This window comes from Triturus cristatus, chromosome 12 (genome assembly GCF_964204655.1).
Source record: "Triturus cristatus chromosome 12, aTriCri1.1, whole genome shotgun sequence".
Lineage (NCBI taxonomy): Eukaryota > Metazoa > Chordata > Amphibia > Caudata > Salamandridae > Triturus > Triturus cristatus.
Genome location: NC_140595.1, coordinates 22293842 through 22311989, shown reverse-complemented (window position 1 = coordinate 22311989; position 18148 = coordinate 22293842). Strand labels below are relative to the sequence as shown.

General features: G+C 43.5%; 1 protein-coding gene across 1 annotated transcript in view; it reads right to left on the bottom strand.

Annotated features, from left to right (window-relative positions):
- ANKLE1 (ankyrin repeat and LEM domain containing 1) overlaps positions 1 to 18148 on the bottom strand; it is a 40163-nt gene that overhangs the window by 12982 nt on the left and 9033 nt on the right. The window contains exons 2-4 of the mRNA XM_085638298.1: positions 12350 to 12502; positions 11279 to 11384; positions 627 to 741 (exon numbers count right to left, since the gene is read on the bottom strand). Coding sequence (XP_085494424.1) covers positions 627 to 741; positions 11279 to 11384; positions 12350 to 12502 — 374 coding nt within the window. The remainder of the gene's footprint in view (positions 1 to 626; positions 742 to 11278; positions 11385 to 12349; positions 12503 to 18148) is intronic.

Sequence of the window (18148 nt, the reverse complement as noted above, 5' to 3'; positions counted from 1 at the left end):
ACACAGGCCCACCAGCCCTGGCACTAAAATGTGTTTTTTTTTGTGGAAGTTTTTTAAAATACTGCCTCTTGAAGTGGTTATAACCAAAGGTTGAAATCGGATGAACTATTTCCCGAAGATGGGATGGCTGGAAGCAATCAAAGTCAATGACACATGAATACACCAATGAATGAAGAGCACTGAAAAGGTTAGTGTACTTATATTTTTTCAAGAATTTGGTTTAAAAAACAAAACAAAAAGGTCTTGGCTAACACCAGACCCAAAATTGATGTAAGTAAAGTGCTGATTAGAGTCCTCGCACTCCCACTTAAGGTGGCTATAAAAAAATATATATATTCACAGGGCAATTTACTGTGCTCCAACGCAGTGACTAATTTGGGCATGTGTAGATGTCTACACCGGGGTAATCACAGCACATGTTCCCACTGTCTATTGTTCTCCCCATATAACTGAAACCATTTGAAAAGAATCTAAGAGAATTCATCACAAAGGGTTGAACTAATCAGTTATAAAGCGGATTCCATTTATGAAGAGACTTTTCTAGCCAATAGCACTTGGAGGATAGATCCATTTAAACCTCACTGGTATACATGTCAACAAGCGGCACAGAAGGCTTTGGAACTTACCATCATATATGCCATTAACGTTAGAGGGGCTGCTGCAGCGATCGTAATGCTGGAGGATGAGGGCACATCTTCGATTATCCTGCTCGATGGCAAGGTCGATAGCGCGGTTTCCATCCTTTGTGTGAAAAGGCAAGACAAACTTTAGTCCCAAATCAATTGTTTTTAGCCGAAAAAGTGGTCTTTATGTTTGCATAGGATGTACCATGTGACCAGGTTAAAAAATACGTAGTGTCCTGTTGGTTAACGTGTTGGAGTCAAGCACTGGTAAAATCTCTCAGTGGTTAAGTGCTTAATGGGAAGAAATTTCAAATATTACGGGATACGGTTTAAAATACCCACAGGACCAACTTAAATTTTCACCTTAAAAGTCTGGTACAGCATCAATTGAGAAGGTGCGGAGGGTTGTGGTGAGGCCACAGAAATAGTGAACAGTAATAGTGATCCGCGCTCATGGGTGGCAAGCTCGCCGTAATATTACAAAAATGTGAGGTGACAGAAGGCAATATGGCATGTGCATGCCAACCTACAGCACATCACCCACGTCTCATTAATTAGGTCTTAATAATGCCCATGTGTTCAATGCTTCACCAACTGCAATGTTGATTCATCATTAATTCAGTGTATTAGTATTTTATATTCTCAATATTTAGAAACAAATCAGCAATTACAGAATCCTGGAACTCTTGTGACAGTAAAGGACAGTAATCACTTGATGAACTGTTAACTGTTGAGGAACTAAATAGAACTCATAACATGGTTGCCAAAGAGCTGCTCAACCTGCAGATGCTGGCATACAACACCAGGCTACTTTTCCCAACACTGGCTCAATTTAGCCAGAGGGATCACTGGCTCCATTTAGCCAAAGGGATCACCTTCAAAGCAATGTGAACAGCACACAGAGCAATCCAAGGGACTGGATTACTTGTTCAGCAACAAAAACTTCACTCATCGTTACACAAAAACGCCGAGCTCAAGCACGAGCCATTATGGACTGCGCCTCCACTCCAAAGGACCCCTTCATGGCACTCAATGCCTGCTTGAATAGTTAGTACTGACAATCACCTCTAATTCTGGAAGGCATTAAAAACATTGTGTCATTGTAAACACCGGATGCAGACGATGATGTATAAGCCAACAAAGTTTAATGTTTTGACCTTGGCCATAGCATAAATATTAACAATATAAACATTTTACAAATATAAAACTATTTTTAAAAAATCATTACTAATGCACAGCATAAAATCCTGTTAACTACAAATTATAAAAATTTAAAAATACAGGTTTTTTGAAAAACCACTACACTTCTTTCTTCAACATAAACCATGCAGACCATAAAAGAGGCAACTGATAAGTCGTCTGTCCTAAAGATGCCCCAGACAGTTATATGCCCAAGCACCCAAGCAATTAGCCATTATTCTTCTATCCATAGAATTGCTCATTCATCCATTCACCCACTCTCGACTCACAGGGGTCCACTATCAAATGCTTCCAGTGCAGTTTGGGTGGCATAGTATACTACAAGTGATTAAAGATGATGAATTTCTAACTGCCGTTGCATTCTAAGGCCAGAATGCCCTACAAATATATAAAAAAAACATACAGATTGCATTACATTATAATAAGTTCATAGATTTTGAATAAGGTATGTGAAACGTGTGGCTAAAGCAAGGCGAACAAAACCAGTCGCCAAGAATTTACACTCAAAATGTACAAATGACCGGTTATCATTGAAGTAACTGACTGCAATGGCACAGAAATCTATATATGGTCCGTGGTTCAGTTTTTTTTTTTTTTTTTTTAAAGGCTAAGACTATCCATGGCATTGATCTGAACCGCTGAATGACCAATGGAAACTACTATTTTGATTATGAACCTAGTGATACTAGAAATTGCTCTGCACGTTTTAAACATTTAAAAACATCATTGCCCTTTTTATTCTCCTTTATAGGAGTTTATTTGGAAAAATATACTTTCCTGCGTGTTTTACTGGAAAGTACACAGTATACAAGTCAGTGCTCCAAAGCAGTTTTCTTAAGGATTGCACATTCCTTTTTAATGGCATAGATGGACAAATTACAACTATGCCATTATCAGCCTAGAGTGCAAGAGAAGCCACACACACTACGGAGCCCTGGTAACGCATCGAGATTTTTTAATATGCTGACGTATCTCAGAGAGTCGTACAGAGTCATTGCTCCAAATCTATATCTACGGCTGATAGTCTGCGGCAGTTTAGGGCTGCGCCCATACTCTCCACACCGCTTCTACGAATGCGCTGGCAATCAACCAACACGACGTGTGATGTGCTTCTTCATAATCTACCACACAGGCTTTATCCCATACAACACCCATCAAACCATACACCTGGAGAAAAGACCACCAGGAACTGATAACAAGCAGTGACAAATGCCAATAAGTCTCAGTAATGCGAGAGTGATTGGCCTTGTTAATGTCTTTTAGCCCTCTGCCTGCAGCATCCCTTTGTAGCCAAAACTAAATCACGGGCCAAAGCACTGCAGCATCAAAGGGTCTATCTATATGAGAAGAAAGGAGGATGGAGAGGGAAAACTGAACGATGTTTGAGAGGTGGAGAAGCGTCGAAAAGAGCGATGGGATGAGAAGAGAGAACGAAGCCAAGCAAGAGTGATAGTGGAGGGTAAGAGGGAGAGCAGGGGTGCACAGGATTTTGGAGTGCAGGCAGGACATGCCTTTGTGAGTCTTTTTGTGCAAAGGCACATGGGAAGCCATTGGGTTGGAAGTTCAAGAGGGGATTCTATAGAGTGAGGGGTGTTGAGATTCTCTTGTTTCGAATGTGGGTTTAAAGGACCAGGTCTGTCAAGAGCATGGAGCTGCAAGGTTTGGCAAGTTGTAGCGCAAGTAATGAGTTGAGGAAGTACTGGAACCAGGGCACTTTGTTAGTTCAAACCAGTAGTTGAAACCAGTGCTTCAAATGGAAAAAATGCAGGTATCCTGGCCTAGAAAAATTCCTTGCTTCTGAAAAGTGGCATCACTCTCCAAATGAAAGTATTGCAACTCTGTCTAGAAGTGATGGTACTCGGGGTTCTGAAAATAAAGGGCAGGTTCGCAGTACACAACAATACTTTTAAATCCCTGGATGAAACCAATGGCGCTGGCAATGTATTGGAAAGACTAAAAAAAGGGAGAATAAATTAAGAATTGGTAGTAAAGTATATTTATTTAAAAAACACAACGAGGGAGCACTAATAGAGAAAAACAAAGGGAAAACAATCACCTTAGACCAAAAGGTTACAGAGTACACACTACTATACTATACCCTCGGTAATAACATTTTGCGTGTCATGGCCATATTTTCACATATTCCATGCAGCCACAAATACCAACAACCACACTGGAATGTAAACAAGAGTCCCGAACTACAAACTTACCTTGTTTCCCTCGGCCACTGGTCTAAAATATCGAATACCTTCTGTTTTGCTTACAAGTCTTAAAAGGTAGTTCAAAAACTGAATGCAAAGGGAGCCAATCGAAAACGTTTATACTGACTGACAAGCTGAAGGGTTGTACTTGCAGAGATAAGGTTGGCTCTACTACCTGATGACGCCTTGTATTGGGTCGAAAGTTAATATCCTGCTCCGCAAAATATGAAGCCAACCGCCTCAGAATTAACAACAATATCTGTTGCAGAAGTGGCCGCCTCATTCATTTGAGGGTTCTTCTTCCAAGGTTTGCACACTTTTAGGAATCAAAGCAATTACTTAAGAATCGGAAGGTCTTTAAGCGAGGCCCATGCTACTTGTGAAACCGGCATAAAAATTCCTACCATTTGTGAACAGGCTAATAAGCAAACGGGTTATTTATCTTGGCTGTTGCCCACTGAATGGGGGATGTCTGGAAGCAGTGGCAATTGTGAATGTTCGTCATAAAAATGACTGTTGTTCAGTACCCATCTCGAGCAAGGAACCAGCGGGTCAATTCAAGAGTTAAGAGGCTCCCTCGGAAAACAGCGTCTAACATTTGACCTTGGTGTTTGACTGCAAAGCAAATCTGACGAGAGAAGAACAAGACTTATAGGCCTGTTTACAGCAATGACGCTCGGAGCGCGTAAAAACATAAGGTTCGCGAGAAGTGCTCTTTACAAAAGAAAAAAGTTGTTCCTAAAACAGTTCCTAAAATGGGAACAATGGATGGAAAGTACCAATTGGTCAATGCTCTCTGGGAGTGCAAAACACAGAAGGAGGCATGACGCGTGCCCACCATGAACAAGGGGGGGGGAGAAAGAATATGCAAGCGATGATGGAGCCAGAAAATGGAAAGCCTATGGGAGGGCTGAAGCCCACACATTGAATACAACAGTATCTTTGAGAGAGCACATGTGCTGTCTAGCCGAGACCTTAAAAGGGACTCCAAAGCTAGTCTTGGATTCCACAGTACCTTAATTGCATTATTACGACTGCTTCAGCACTGCAGGTGTAAGTACTCTTCGAATAACGACTACAAAGGGTACCCATGCTTCTAAACTGCACTGTCACTTGCACCTTTTGTGCTGCAGGCCCTTCGTCTTACTTAACTCTTAAGCAAAAACTGGTCCCTCTACCTCACACCTCATGTTCACAGGATGCAGGGTCTGATGGGCAGCATCCCAAGACTTCCCGGTCAATTTCCATGTGTCACTACCTCCTCAATAGTCGTTCTTGACATCTTTATGTGTGAGGAGTAAAAAGTCAGGATATTTGGCATTGTGCACCAGCTGGGTGATGAAGACACCCCAAAAACAGACAGTGTGACATAAAATGAGACAGCTGGCCAGCAAAGTTATTAGAATTCCCTACTCTGTTTGCTCTTAATGCAGCTCAGACATTAACAGCAAGTGTAGTAATGCAGCGCGCACACAGGAGAATAAAGCACCACATACATGTTGTACTTACCTTGGCTTCTTTCTCTTTTTCTTGTTCCCCATTTCTCTTCATATTACGGTCTCTACTCACTGACACGTGAATATCTAAAGCAACAATACTTTGTCTCCACGCGAGGAACGCCGGCTCAGGAACTCTGGTAAAAGCTGCTTAACATTCAAACAAGCCCTTGGCAAACTACAACTCCCATGAGAAAATGCATTGAAACCATATGTGTACGACATGTCATAGCTCAGGACTGAAGCAGCAACATTATGCAAAGTCATTAGAGACAAAGGACAACACTGAGAAGGAAGATCAGTCAATAGCTGGGATAGTATGCATTTGAGGGAGCCATCTTCTTATCAGGAATGGGGAACAACATTGATCACAAAAAGTAAATATGAAAGATCATTAACAACTTTGGTGCTAGCAGTTGAATTGCTATAAAAAAAAGTTGTAAACAATTATAAAAAATAAAACAAAAACCATTTTAAATGTCTCAACATTAATTACCTAATAGTTGCAACATGTATTCCATTTTAATTGCTATTCTTGTTTTATCTCAGTTTGTGTACTTTACAAAGGGGTGCTGTAGGCAAGCTTGTCCTGAGAGCCCAGATGTCTCGGAACCTATGGCTGTGGAAGTGACGTCAGTGGTTAGCAACTGTCGCTTGGAGGGAAGACCAGAAATGCAGAGCTTGGGTATGGTCAAGGGTACAGTGGGGGAGTGTTGGGCTTCTTTGAGGAAAAGTATTGCCGATGTGGAAGTCAGGGATTCAGCTCATTTCGCTTTATGTGGCGTGCAAGCTTTCACTCGGAGTGTGTGAAAACATAAGCGCTTGTGTGAGGCGTTCTTTATCAAAAAAAAAAAATTGGCTCCTAAAACAGTTCCTAAAAATGGGAAAAAGAACAATTGATGGACAGAATGCAGAACAATGTCATACATTCACCCCAGTACAGATATCTGAGCCTAAATCCATCTTTTTTTGCTTACCATGCCATTCCAGTTTGGACCCAGCCACATGCAAATCAGTCTTGACCCTGTGCCTTATGGGTACAGTCCAGCCCGAACTGCCAGGCCAGGTCCTCTCTGGACTGCAAACAAGCATCCTAGGACCGGTTTCGGGCTTTCAGCCCTCATCAGCCAGGATAGCTTGACTTCAGTGGCATGGAGAGCATGGGACCCACGTCTGGGCATACCCGTCCCACTCGGACTATGGGAACAGTGGATGGATAGTAGTAATTGGTCCATGCTCTTGGGGAGGGCTAAACACAGGAAGACGTTACAACAAACAAATGATGGACGGAATGCTGACAATGCAAACATTCTCCCCCAGTCAAGAGATCTGGGTTAAATCCATCGTTCTTTTGCCCACTACACCACCCCAGTTTAGACATGGCCATATGCAAATCAGTCTTGACCCTGTGCCTCATGGGAACAGTCCAGCCCGAACTGCCAAGCCATGTCTTCCCTGGACCGGAATCAAGCATCCTAGGACCGGTTTCTGGCTATCAGCCGTCATCAGCCAGGATAGCTTGACTCCAGTGGCGTAGTGAGCACGGGTCCCACGTCTGGGAATACCCATCCCACTTAGGGCGAAAAGCGTTACAACAAACAAATGATGGACGGAATGCTGACAATGCAAACATTCTCCCCCAGTCAAGAGATCTGGGTTAAATCCATCGTTCTTTTGCCCACTACACCACCCCAGTTTAGACATGGCCATATGCAAATCAGTCTTGACCCTGTGCCTCATGGGAACAGTCCAGCCCGAACTGCCAAGCCATGTCTTCCCTGGACCGGAATCAAGCATCCTAGGACCGGTTTCTGGCTATCAGCCGTCATCAGCCAGGATAGCTTGACTCCAGTGGCGTAGTGAGCACGGGTAACACGTCTGGGAATACCCATCCCACTTGGGGCGAAAAGCGTTACAACAAACAAATGATGGACGGAATGCTGAGAATGCAAACATTCTCCCCCAGTCAAGAGATCTGGGTTAAATCCATCGTTCTTTTGCCCACTACACCACCCCAGTTTAGACATGGCCATATGCAAATCAGTCTTGACCCTGTGCCTCATGGGAACAGTCCAGCCCGAACTGCCAAGCCATGTCTTCCCTGGACCGGAATCAAGCATCCTAGGACCGGTTTCTGGCTATCAGCCGTCATCAGCGAGGATAGCTTGACTCCAGTGGCGTAGTGAGCACGGGTCCCACGTCTGGGAATACCCATCCCACTTAGGGCGAAAAGCGTTACAACAAACAAATGATGGACGGAATGCTGACAATGCAAACATTCTCCCCCAGTCAAGAGATCTGGGTTAAATCCATCGTTCTTTTGCCCACTACACCACCCCAGTTTAGACATGGCCAGATCTCTTGACTGGGGGAGAATGTCTGCATTGTCAGCATTCCGTCCATCATTTGTTTGTTGTAACGCTTTTCGCCGTAAGTGGGATGGGTATTCCCAGACGTGGGACCCGTGCTCACTACGCCACTGGAGTCAAGCTATCCTGGCTGATGACGGCTGATAGCCAGAAACCGGTCCTAGGATGCTTGATTCCGGTCCAGGGAAGACATGGCTTGGCAGTTCGGGCTGGACTGTTCCCATGAGGCACAGGGTCAAGACTGATTTGCATATGGCCATGTCTGAACTGGGGTGGCGTAGTGGGCAAAAGAACGATGGATTTAACCCAGATCTCTTGACTGGGGGAGAATGTCTGCATTGTCAGCATTCCGTCCATCATTTGTTTGTTGTAACGCATTTCGCCCTAAGTGGGATGGGTATTCCCAGACGTGGGACCCGTGCTCACTACGCCACTGGAGTCAAGCTATCCTGGCTGATGACGGCTGATAGCCAGAAACCGGTCCTAGGATGCTTGATTCCGGTCCAGGGAAGACATGGCTTGGCAGTTCGGGCTGGACTGTTCCCATGAGGCACAGGGTCAAGACTGATTTGCATATGGCCATGTCTGAACTGGGTTGGCGTAGTGGGCAAAAGAACGATGGATTTAACCCAGATCTCTTGACTTGGGGAGAATGTCTGCATTGTCAGCATTCCGTCCATCATTTGTTTGTTGTAACGCTGTTCGCCCTAAGTGGGATGGGTATTCCCAGACGTGGGACCCGTGCTCACTACGCCACTGGAGTCAAGCTATCCTGGCTGATGACGGCTGATAGCCAGAAACCGGTCCTAGGATGCTTGATTCCGGTCCAGGGAAGACATGGCTTGGCAGTTCGGGCTGGACTGTTCCCATGAGGCACAGGGTCAAGACTGATTTGCATATGGCCATGTCTGAACTGGGGTGGCGTAGTGGGCAAAAGAACGATGGATTTAACCCAGATCTCTTGACTGGGGGAGAATGTCTGCATTGTCAGCATTCCGTCCATCATTTGTTTGTTGTAACGCTTTTCGCCCTAAGTGGGATGGGTATTCCCAGACGTGGGACCCGTGCTCACTACGCCACTGGAGTCAAGCTATCCTGGCTGATGTCGGCTGATAGCCAGAAACCGGTCCTAGGATGCTTGATTCCGGTCCAGGGAAGACATGGCTTGGCAGTTCGGGCTGGACTGTTCCCATGAGGCACAGGGTCAAGACTGATTTGCATATGGCCATGTCTGAACTGGGGTGGCGTAGTGGGCAAAAGAACGATGGATTTAACCCAGATCTCTTGACTGGGGGAGAATGTCTGCATTGTCAGCATTCCGTCCATCATTTGTTTGTTGTAAACACAGGAAGAGGCATGACGCATGCATGCCACGGAGATATGGGCAGAAAGAATATGAAAGAGACGATGTTGTGCCAGCAAACGGGAAGCCTATAGGCGGGCTGAAGCCCACATATTGAATACAACATACTCTACATGGCAGCGCATGCTCTGTCTAGCCGAGACTTAAAAATGGAGGTCCTTCACTGCCTTCTAAGGAGTTAAGAGCAACACAAATGTTTCGATACAATACATTTTCTATGTTTACTGCGGATACAGCATTTCCAGGACAATGTTTGGCTCCCCATGCAGCTGTCCTGCAGATCTCTGGCAAGGAAGCTTTTGTGAAATGCTCCATATGTTACCTTGGTCTCCAAGTGACATCACTGAGCACTGCGGGCTTTGGTCCAATGAGAAAAGCCTGCCTGCTGAGAGAGGGACACATCTGGCTGGCCCTGAAGGAGGAGTCTGTCCAGAAAATGAAGACCAGCCTGGCCTGAAAAGCACCTAGAGAAGCAGACTATTTGAACATGTGAATCCATGATTGACCCATGCTGCAGAGGGTCTCCCTGTCTCTTTGCAGTTCCAATGAAGTACAGCAAAAGTCCACAAACATGCACACATCATCCCGAGGAGGGCTGCATTTACATTACCACGCGTTTCATGCAGTGGTACGGAGATGCTGAGATCAAGTGGAAGGAGGTGCAAAGGACTACAGACTGATTTCCTACCTACAACACAGAGAATTTGAGTAAACAGTGTGACGGCACATTTGACTTGCGGCGAAACGTAAACTGCTCCTTAGCCTTTTCATTGGTTATACCATAATTTTTCTAACGGACAGATCAAACTTGGGTCACCCGTGTAAGTGAGAGCACAAAGGGGTTTTGGGGATGGGGCGCTAAGGGATCTAACACTCACAAGAGAGCTGTGATCAGGTGTACCATCCTGTATGCTGGACTTAATTGCTGTGCCCCCAACCCACGCTACTTCCAGGAGGAGCCTGTGTCTGCTTGCCCTCTCTACCTTTATATTTAAGTGCTGAAGAGGTTGTACTTAGAGCAGTTTTCAGATCCATAGTAGGATGAACCCCAAGACATCAGCGGTAAACTACCTCAAGCACCACGGTTGGAGCCCAGTAGCTCATTTACCCTGTGGCCCACCAAACGTGGTCTAGCAAGCATGAACATTTGGTGAAAGGTTAGTTCTATGAAATGATTCTTAATGGCTTTTTGCCACAACTACCCACCAGCTCCAAATTCCTGGTTCTCCACCTTGACACCATCCCAAGCTTTAAAATCCACAATGCAAACAAGGCAACCAATAATTGTCTTCCATCTACTGTCACCTCCTGAAGTTTGTTTTCAGGACTGTTGTCCAACACATTTCGAAGGAAGCAATGAGCTTCTATAAAGGTGAGCCACCTGCCCTTACACCACTCTTTCTAAATACCATCTGCCACAGTGCTGCCAGTCATGAAGAAAGTACTTATGGCCTCTATTAGTAGGTTCACTTTCTACAATACTGTTACATATATACAATTTAAAATGTCTGATAGAATTATCCCAACTTACAAAAAGCTCCTCTGTCCCCCCCAAGCCCCATCACCTTTTAAGTCTGCCTTTTTGACTACAAGGTGATAACTTCAAGTACCACAACAAACCTGGCTAACAAGACCAACATCTCCAGTGGTATCCCTAACACTTGTGGCACCAACACTTCAAAACTGGATGCAATGAAGCGCAGGAAAAAGACGACAAAACAACGCATTCTCCTGCTACGCACCGAGGATCTGGCATTGAATCGCAATCCAGCTCCAGTAAGTTCTATTCTCCTTCATTTGCAGAAAGAACATTCATTTCCTTCAAGATTCTGCAGTCACAGGGTGAGTAGCTGGCCAAACACTAAATTATGAGCAGTTATTATTAGGTAAATAGAAAACAAGCAGTTTGGATAGGAACATCCGTACTAGGAACATGAGTACAATAAAGACCGCATACGGATACTCAAAGTGAACACTGATAAACCATGGCTGTGGACAACTGGGGAGGACAAGAACTTATACAAACCTGATCTTCAAGCGTGGGGTCGCCTCCTTTCTTCAACAAAAGTTTCAGGCACTTGGAACAGCCCCAAGAGGCTGCTACATGCAAAGGTGTCAGTCCATCAACGGATCTGGAAAACAAAAATATAAAGGTAAGATTTCACCCGAGACATTATTAGGTAGCCTGCTATCCTGGCTCAATGTTCCATATCTGTTTTGTGGCGTCTACATTCAAACTGATCTAACAAAATGATATGTGCTCATACTTTTTCACACTGTTTCAGCCAATTATGTCTCAGAAGTCCAACCTGCCTGGTAAACACAAACCCTTCTCTGAGGAAGGTACAGGCTTCAGGTACACTGAAAGTGAGTGACTTGAAAGCCATGGTGGCTCAAGAGAAGACCAGCAACCTACCTCTGAAGTAAATCAGATACTGCAAATCAAGTCTGATTAGTTTCATAAACGTTCTGACTGCTTGGCATCTTCTGAGGCCCTACACTGGAAACCCACCCATTGTTTTGTAAACAAGGAGTACTTTGAAGGTGTGAGCTGGGCCGGAGAAGGTATGAGGGACTCTAAATCAAACCTGAAAGGATCATACTCTAGTTGGCAACATTTGTCAGAAAAATAACACTGCAAACCTGTACACTTATCAAATTACCTTCCTAAAAAACTGCATCTTAAAAGAACCCTTGTGGACTAGATTCAACTATTATAGGTATGTTTTATAGCACAAGCAAGTCTCCTTCCAGCCACTTCACGTTGCTTTGTCCACAAGGTTGGGAGGGACCTGTGTAGAGGTTTAGAGACAAACTTCAATTTATCCACTCACCTTACCAACACAAAACAAACAAAACCCAGTTACAAGCTTTGAGAAAGAAGGCAAAGTGCATTGCCTATGTGCTTTTTCACCACCACCGCTACAATACTATAATGTTTATTGTTGACAGCCCCAATTCGTTTTTGGCTTATCTGTGAAATCACACTACCAAATTATGTGGCATATGCTTCACTGTGCAACCCAGCAGGAAGGGGGCCTTTCAGACTCGTTTTGGTTTAACAACAATTATGAAGAGGTACAACTGAAAAAAGTACCTTGTGTTTGGGTTTCCGCCCTGCTGGAGGACCAGGTTCAAGCAGCGCAGTGCACTCTCTCGCTCCTTTCCCGAAGCCAGGTGGACCGGAGCAATTCCCTCAGGTAAAAGAAGGTTGGGATCAGCTCCCCCTTTTAACAGTGCCTCCACATCTCTGCAAATAGAAACATTGTTAGATGAGTAAAAGGTTATCTAGAATCAGTGACAGGTGCCCGGATTCTTCCCTCACTGTGATATGATTGTAAATGATTTTCTCCTTTCCCCACTGTGCATCTCCCTCCCGGATGCCACCTTTTGCCCTATAAGCCATTGATAATGTCAATAATATGCCTACATACATTGATTTGATGCCAAATGTATCTTTTTATGGTATTTGTAATTTGTAAACTCAAAAATAAAGTTTATAATTTTTTTTTTTTTTTTAAAGAATCAGTTACAGGTTGTTAGGTATTGCTTAGATATGACAAATACATATCAATAGACCATCGCACATTTTTTTAAGTAAATTTCACTCTGTGCATGTTTCCTTTATCAAAAAGTATGCTATGTATTCAATCACCTTCCCGGTATCCAAACCGGGATTACTCACAAAACCAAGTGAAGCTTGACCCTAACCATCTAACAAGACCTTAATGTTGTTTGTTAGACCCTCACAGACCCGACTGTTGTCATGCTTCATCATCGGGTTGCATCTTAGTACCTAAACACCAAGATGGGCTTGAACATATTTCAGGTGGAACTTGGGATACTATCCTGTGGGGTCTTTAACATAAAAAAATCCCACGGAACACATAGCTGTCCCTTTATTACCGTTGTTCCTGGTATGATTACAATTATATAACGGGGACGTCTACAGTGAAAATGATTATAAACCCGGTCTATGTTAACATGTTTAAGCCCTAAAATGTGATGGCCATAGAGCACAGGGCTTTCCTCGGGACTAGCTTACTTTTGCCCTGTAACACGGTCAGTGAAAAGATGCCAGAAAACCTAACTAGACTTAGTCAGGACAACAAATAAACATGCAACATATATATGGTAAGCAGAAGGACACTGTTGACCGTGTTCCAGTAGGGTCCCCCTCTTGGTTCCCTGCAATGTTAAGCCAACAGGCTACATGTAAGGAGTGCTGGACATGTCCCTGTAGTCACACATTCGTCAAAGGTATTGTGTCACCATTCACACCTGCTACGCCTAACAGTTCATTTACCTCAAAGAGCCAGTTTCCTTTCAATGAGAACCTTAACACCTATTTTTTTTTTTAACAGCTTTCACACATCTCAATTGCAAGATGGACACCTAATCAAATAATTTCATCAAAAACTTCAAAAAGCACTCCACTCCTGTTAGCGACACTTATCTCAATATTCCCTTGATGTTGATTAAGAAATATTATGACAAAAAGAATGACTTCTTTTAGGTTATTTTTCATTATGTTTGATTAACCAATGGTATTATCTTCCTTACCATGTTTTCATCCTATTCTTTAAAAATAAATGTTATGCCGAGTCTTATGGTGTTTTTTTTTCCTGCAGCGGATTGGGCATACTAGGTTGAAAAGACAACATATTCCAACAAATGGTGCTAAAAATAGCCTGATACAAACAACTACAGCTTTGTCAGCGCTATATTAATCCAGTAGGTCTGCCATTCCCTCCTCTTCCACAACTAGAAATAAAACTGTGATATTATACAAAGAGAAATGCTGCTTGAAGGGCTGTAGTAGAGTCACAATTAGACATATGGTACTTTGGCCAATATTGCTTGAAAATACACCAAAAACCACAAACTACTTCACTTTGTATTTGACAATACCCCTAAAACTGGATATTGAGAATTTCTAGTGAGAAGTGAACAAAGAAGCTGAGACCTTGTCAAGCGAGGAATTCAAGAGATGCAACACGCCAAACACTTGCCCACCATCAGCCTTGACCACCCACACATTTGCTCTACAGGGGAACTTTTCTGTTCTCAAAGGGGCATTTTTGGAGCCTACAGTGGCAACGTTTGATGTCACTGTATAAAGAACATATATACACAGCCGCAATACCTGGACTGCCTCCTATACCTTCTGTCCCAATAAGTAGTTTTGCAGTTTTATACTTCAGACTCTATGCTCTGCATTCGCTTGTTCTAGTTAGTTGTACAAAGCAATGTTTCAATATACAAGTTCCTGTCGTTGTTGTGTGCATCTTAACCAGGGCCAGTGAAAGTATGTGGCAAGGGAGGCCCAAATTATGAGGCAGGGTTTACTAAATGAAGAGGCGGGAAAAGGTAAATTATGCGGTATAATGTGACACACTTTGTGATAGTTATTTTAACTCATGGGATCATTGTCTGAGCAAAGATTTTACCTCATTTTTACCAGTTTAACAACCAAATGCAGCAATAAACAACTTGATGACAAGCCAACCTTTGTGAAGGGTCTTTCACCGTGCGAGAACATGTGCCACACACCACGACTGCAGAGTCGCATAATTACAGTGCCTTGAGCATAACACACAAGACGTTAAAAATGGGCCAAGGGCCACACATCTCTACTTTTATTTGTTGTGGTTTTGTTCTTACACTAAATATAAAAACATACATGTTGCACACAATTTTAGAGGGAAAAGATGTGTTTTAGCATCCGTTTCACGTGGTGCGTTCAGCAACAGCTAGTAGGTATACTTTAATTTTCCTTCAACTTAATTTGAACAGATTGTGCACAGTAAACACTTGCACTATTGCATACACCCATATAGTGTACTTATTTAGATATTGCCACCCAAACTTGAGACAGATGTCCAACAAGCAAAGACCATTTCAGGGGACACATACCTCTGGAAGAGGTGTAAGGTGGTCTGGTCAACTGATGGTACCAAGGCTCCTACTACTGGCGGAGTAAACACTGTGCAGACGCTAATAACATAACCTAAAAAAGTCAATTGTTGTTTCAGCTAAACTTGCATAAAGCTCTGTGGAACGATACAATAAATATATCCAATTTGGCCTCTTACCAGCTTTCAGGTGATAACTGAGGGAGAGGGGCTTATTTGTTTTAAGCCACTTTGTAATCTACCAAAGAGCAGCCATATTTCTTTATAGTTTTAGGATGCTATTTTTTTTATATCAAGGGAAAATTCTTGATGTCAAGCAACTCATAATTTCAGAAGATGCAGCACTCAGTGAAAATCATTAGTAAACTGCCCTGTAAAGTTGAAAACTGATTATACCCCGGCACTCAAGTTACATCTTTTCTCATATATTGCTTTAATAAGCTTTTTCCATAGCAAACTCTGTCATTAATATATCACTGGTCAGACAGCATAAATACATTTCTCAATTCTTTACTCATGAAACAAAGATAATTAAATCAAAGTTACAAGCAGACCCCTGTTACAAAAAACATTTTTTGGAAGGAGAAATTTTTTTGTACATAATTTCACAGTTGTACAATTCCAAGTTGTAAACATAAACAGACCCCTGTTGCAAGCAATATATTGAAAGGGGAAAGCTTGCGCAAAGAGTTATCAATTTTGTAGTTTCAATCAAGATGCACGAGAACAGCCGACACGCGTTTCGTCACATCCAGTGACTTCCTCAAGGATTTCAAGATAAGCAATGATATCTGCGACTATATCCAATCCTGCTTTAGTAACGTTACTGATTAGAATAGTGGAGGCCCGCGTCGCACATCGGCCCAAGCAGGTATCCCGAATATGGATGCGACTTTTGATAAATACAGGACTTGAGAGTGGCTTGTATATTTCCAAGCACCACATACTGAGACGCGCAATAGCTTACGGTACCCAACAAACATTGGAGGGAAAAGGATTTGGGTCTCCACTAGTGAAATACGTCTTTTTGGACACCATCTACATGGACTTACTATAAAACTTTTTTGAGCTACATTTCCACTTCATAAATGAAGAAGCAGGATTTATAGTAAGTCCATGTAGATGGTGTCCAAAAAGACGTATTTCACTAGTGGAGACCCAAATCCTTTTCCCTCCAATGTTTGTTGGGTACCGTAAGCTATTGCGCGTCTCAGTATGTGGTGCTTGGAAATATACAAGCCACTCAAGTCCTGTATTTATCAAAAGTCGCATCCATATTCGGGATACCTGCTTGGGCCGATGTGCGACGCGGGCCTCCACTATTCTAATCAGTAACGTTACTAAAGCAGGATTGGATATAGTCGCAGATATCATTGCTTATCTTGAAAGCCTTGAGGAAGTCACTGGATGTGACGAAACACGTGTCGGCTGTTCTCGTGCATTTTGATTGGAACTACAAAATTGAGAACTCTTTGCGCAAGCTTTCCCCTTTCAATATATTCCTTGCAACAGGGGTCTGTTTACAACTTGGAATTGTACAACTGTGAACTTTCTGTAAAAAAAAATGTCTCCTTCCAAAAAATTTTCTTTGTAACAGGGGTCTGCTTGAAACTTTGATTGAGGACAATAACTGAAATGAAATGTGAAGGGGAGACCCGGAGTTATTGAGACATTCTGAGGGCCACTGCCCCTTGCACAGACCTGAAATTAATTCACTGATCATATTTTCAGAACGTAAACACTTTTGATTGAAATTATTCGTAGCAAAATCAATGTGGTTGCTCATTGATCGGATTCTGCTAATAACCATTGGCAGTGCCACTAGGTCTGGCTTACTTTAGGCTTGTGTTCATTGGTCTGCAGTATGCCTGGATGCAGAACACTGACAGAAAACTGAAAGGGGCCCTCAAACTCGCTCTACTAATGCTTGAGGAAGATTCACTCCAAGTGTCACATTAGACAGGAGACAGTCACTCAGACGCACCATAGAGACATCACACACAAGCCATCCGAAACCGTGGTAGCCACCGATAACAGGTGAAAGAAGAAAGATCTCTAAGCAACGCTACTGCCATGTCATCTCGATGAGAGGCAGAACTAAGACCTGTGGAAGTAGGTATAATAACCTACATGCCAACATTTCAGAAGAGCAAAGTGGGAGATTGTTTTTTAGGAAAAATCAGGAGAATGGGGCCTTGAATCGGGTTACTGTCATGTATGGGTCTTGGAAGTGTGCTGCTGCAGGATCAGACATTTGAAACGCAAATGCACGTTTTTAGGTCTCGGCTAGCGAAGGCTGCGCTTGCGCAGTCTCGCTCGCGAGAGATAATGACTTGGGAGAAGAGGGGCTTGAACCTGCCCCTCTTCTCCCCTGTTCTCCATTGGCTGGCCTCGTAAATGCTGGCCAGCCATTGGAGAAGAGGTCCCGTCACTCCAATCATGCCCCGTCCTTTTCGGATCGGGGGGCGTGTTTTTTGCGAAAAGTCTCAGGGAGGAGACAATAGCAAAACACGCCCCCGAATCCGAAAAGAACGCTCCCTTTCTCCGAGGCATTTCTGCTGCCTCGGAGAAAGGCGGTGGTGTCTTTCGGTGCCCTCGTGTTTTTTTAGGACTCGCACAGTGTACTTCACACTTTTCCATATTCCTTCTTGTTTGTTTTCATTGAATCCATTCGGTTTTTTTTAAAACCTTTTTTCCCTTTCCGTTTTCTTTCTTCTCCCATTTGTTTTAACCCTTCACTCTCTCAGTTTCTTTGGTCACATGTCAATGATCTTGCTCGCCGCGTGTCTCCCTCCTTCTGTCCGCTGCAGCCCCCACATCTTGAAGTAATCAGGAGCGGGGAAGGGTCTGCCCCCCTCGCATCTCAGGTTAAAGGAGAGGGTCCACGAAATGTGGTAGAGCCATTACAGGAAACCCGAGAAGGCTTCACCAGGGACTCCAATTGCCATCGCATTAGGATTGATTAGAGACCAGCAGTACCG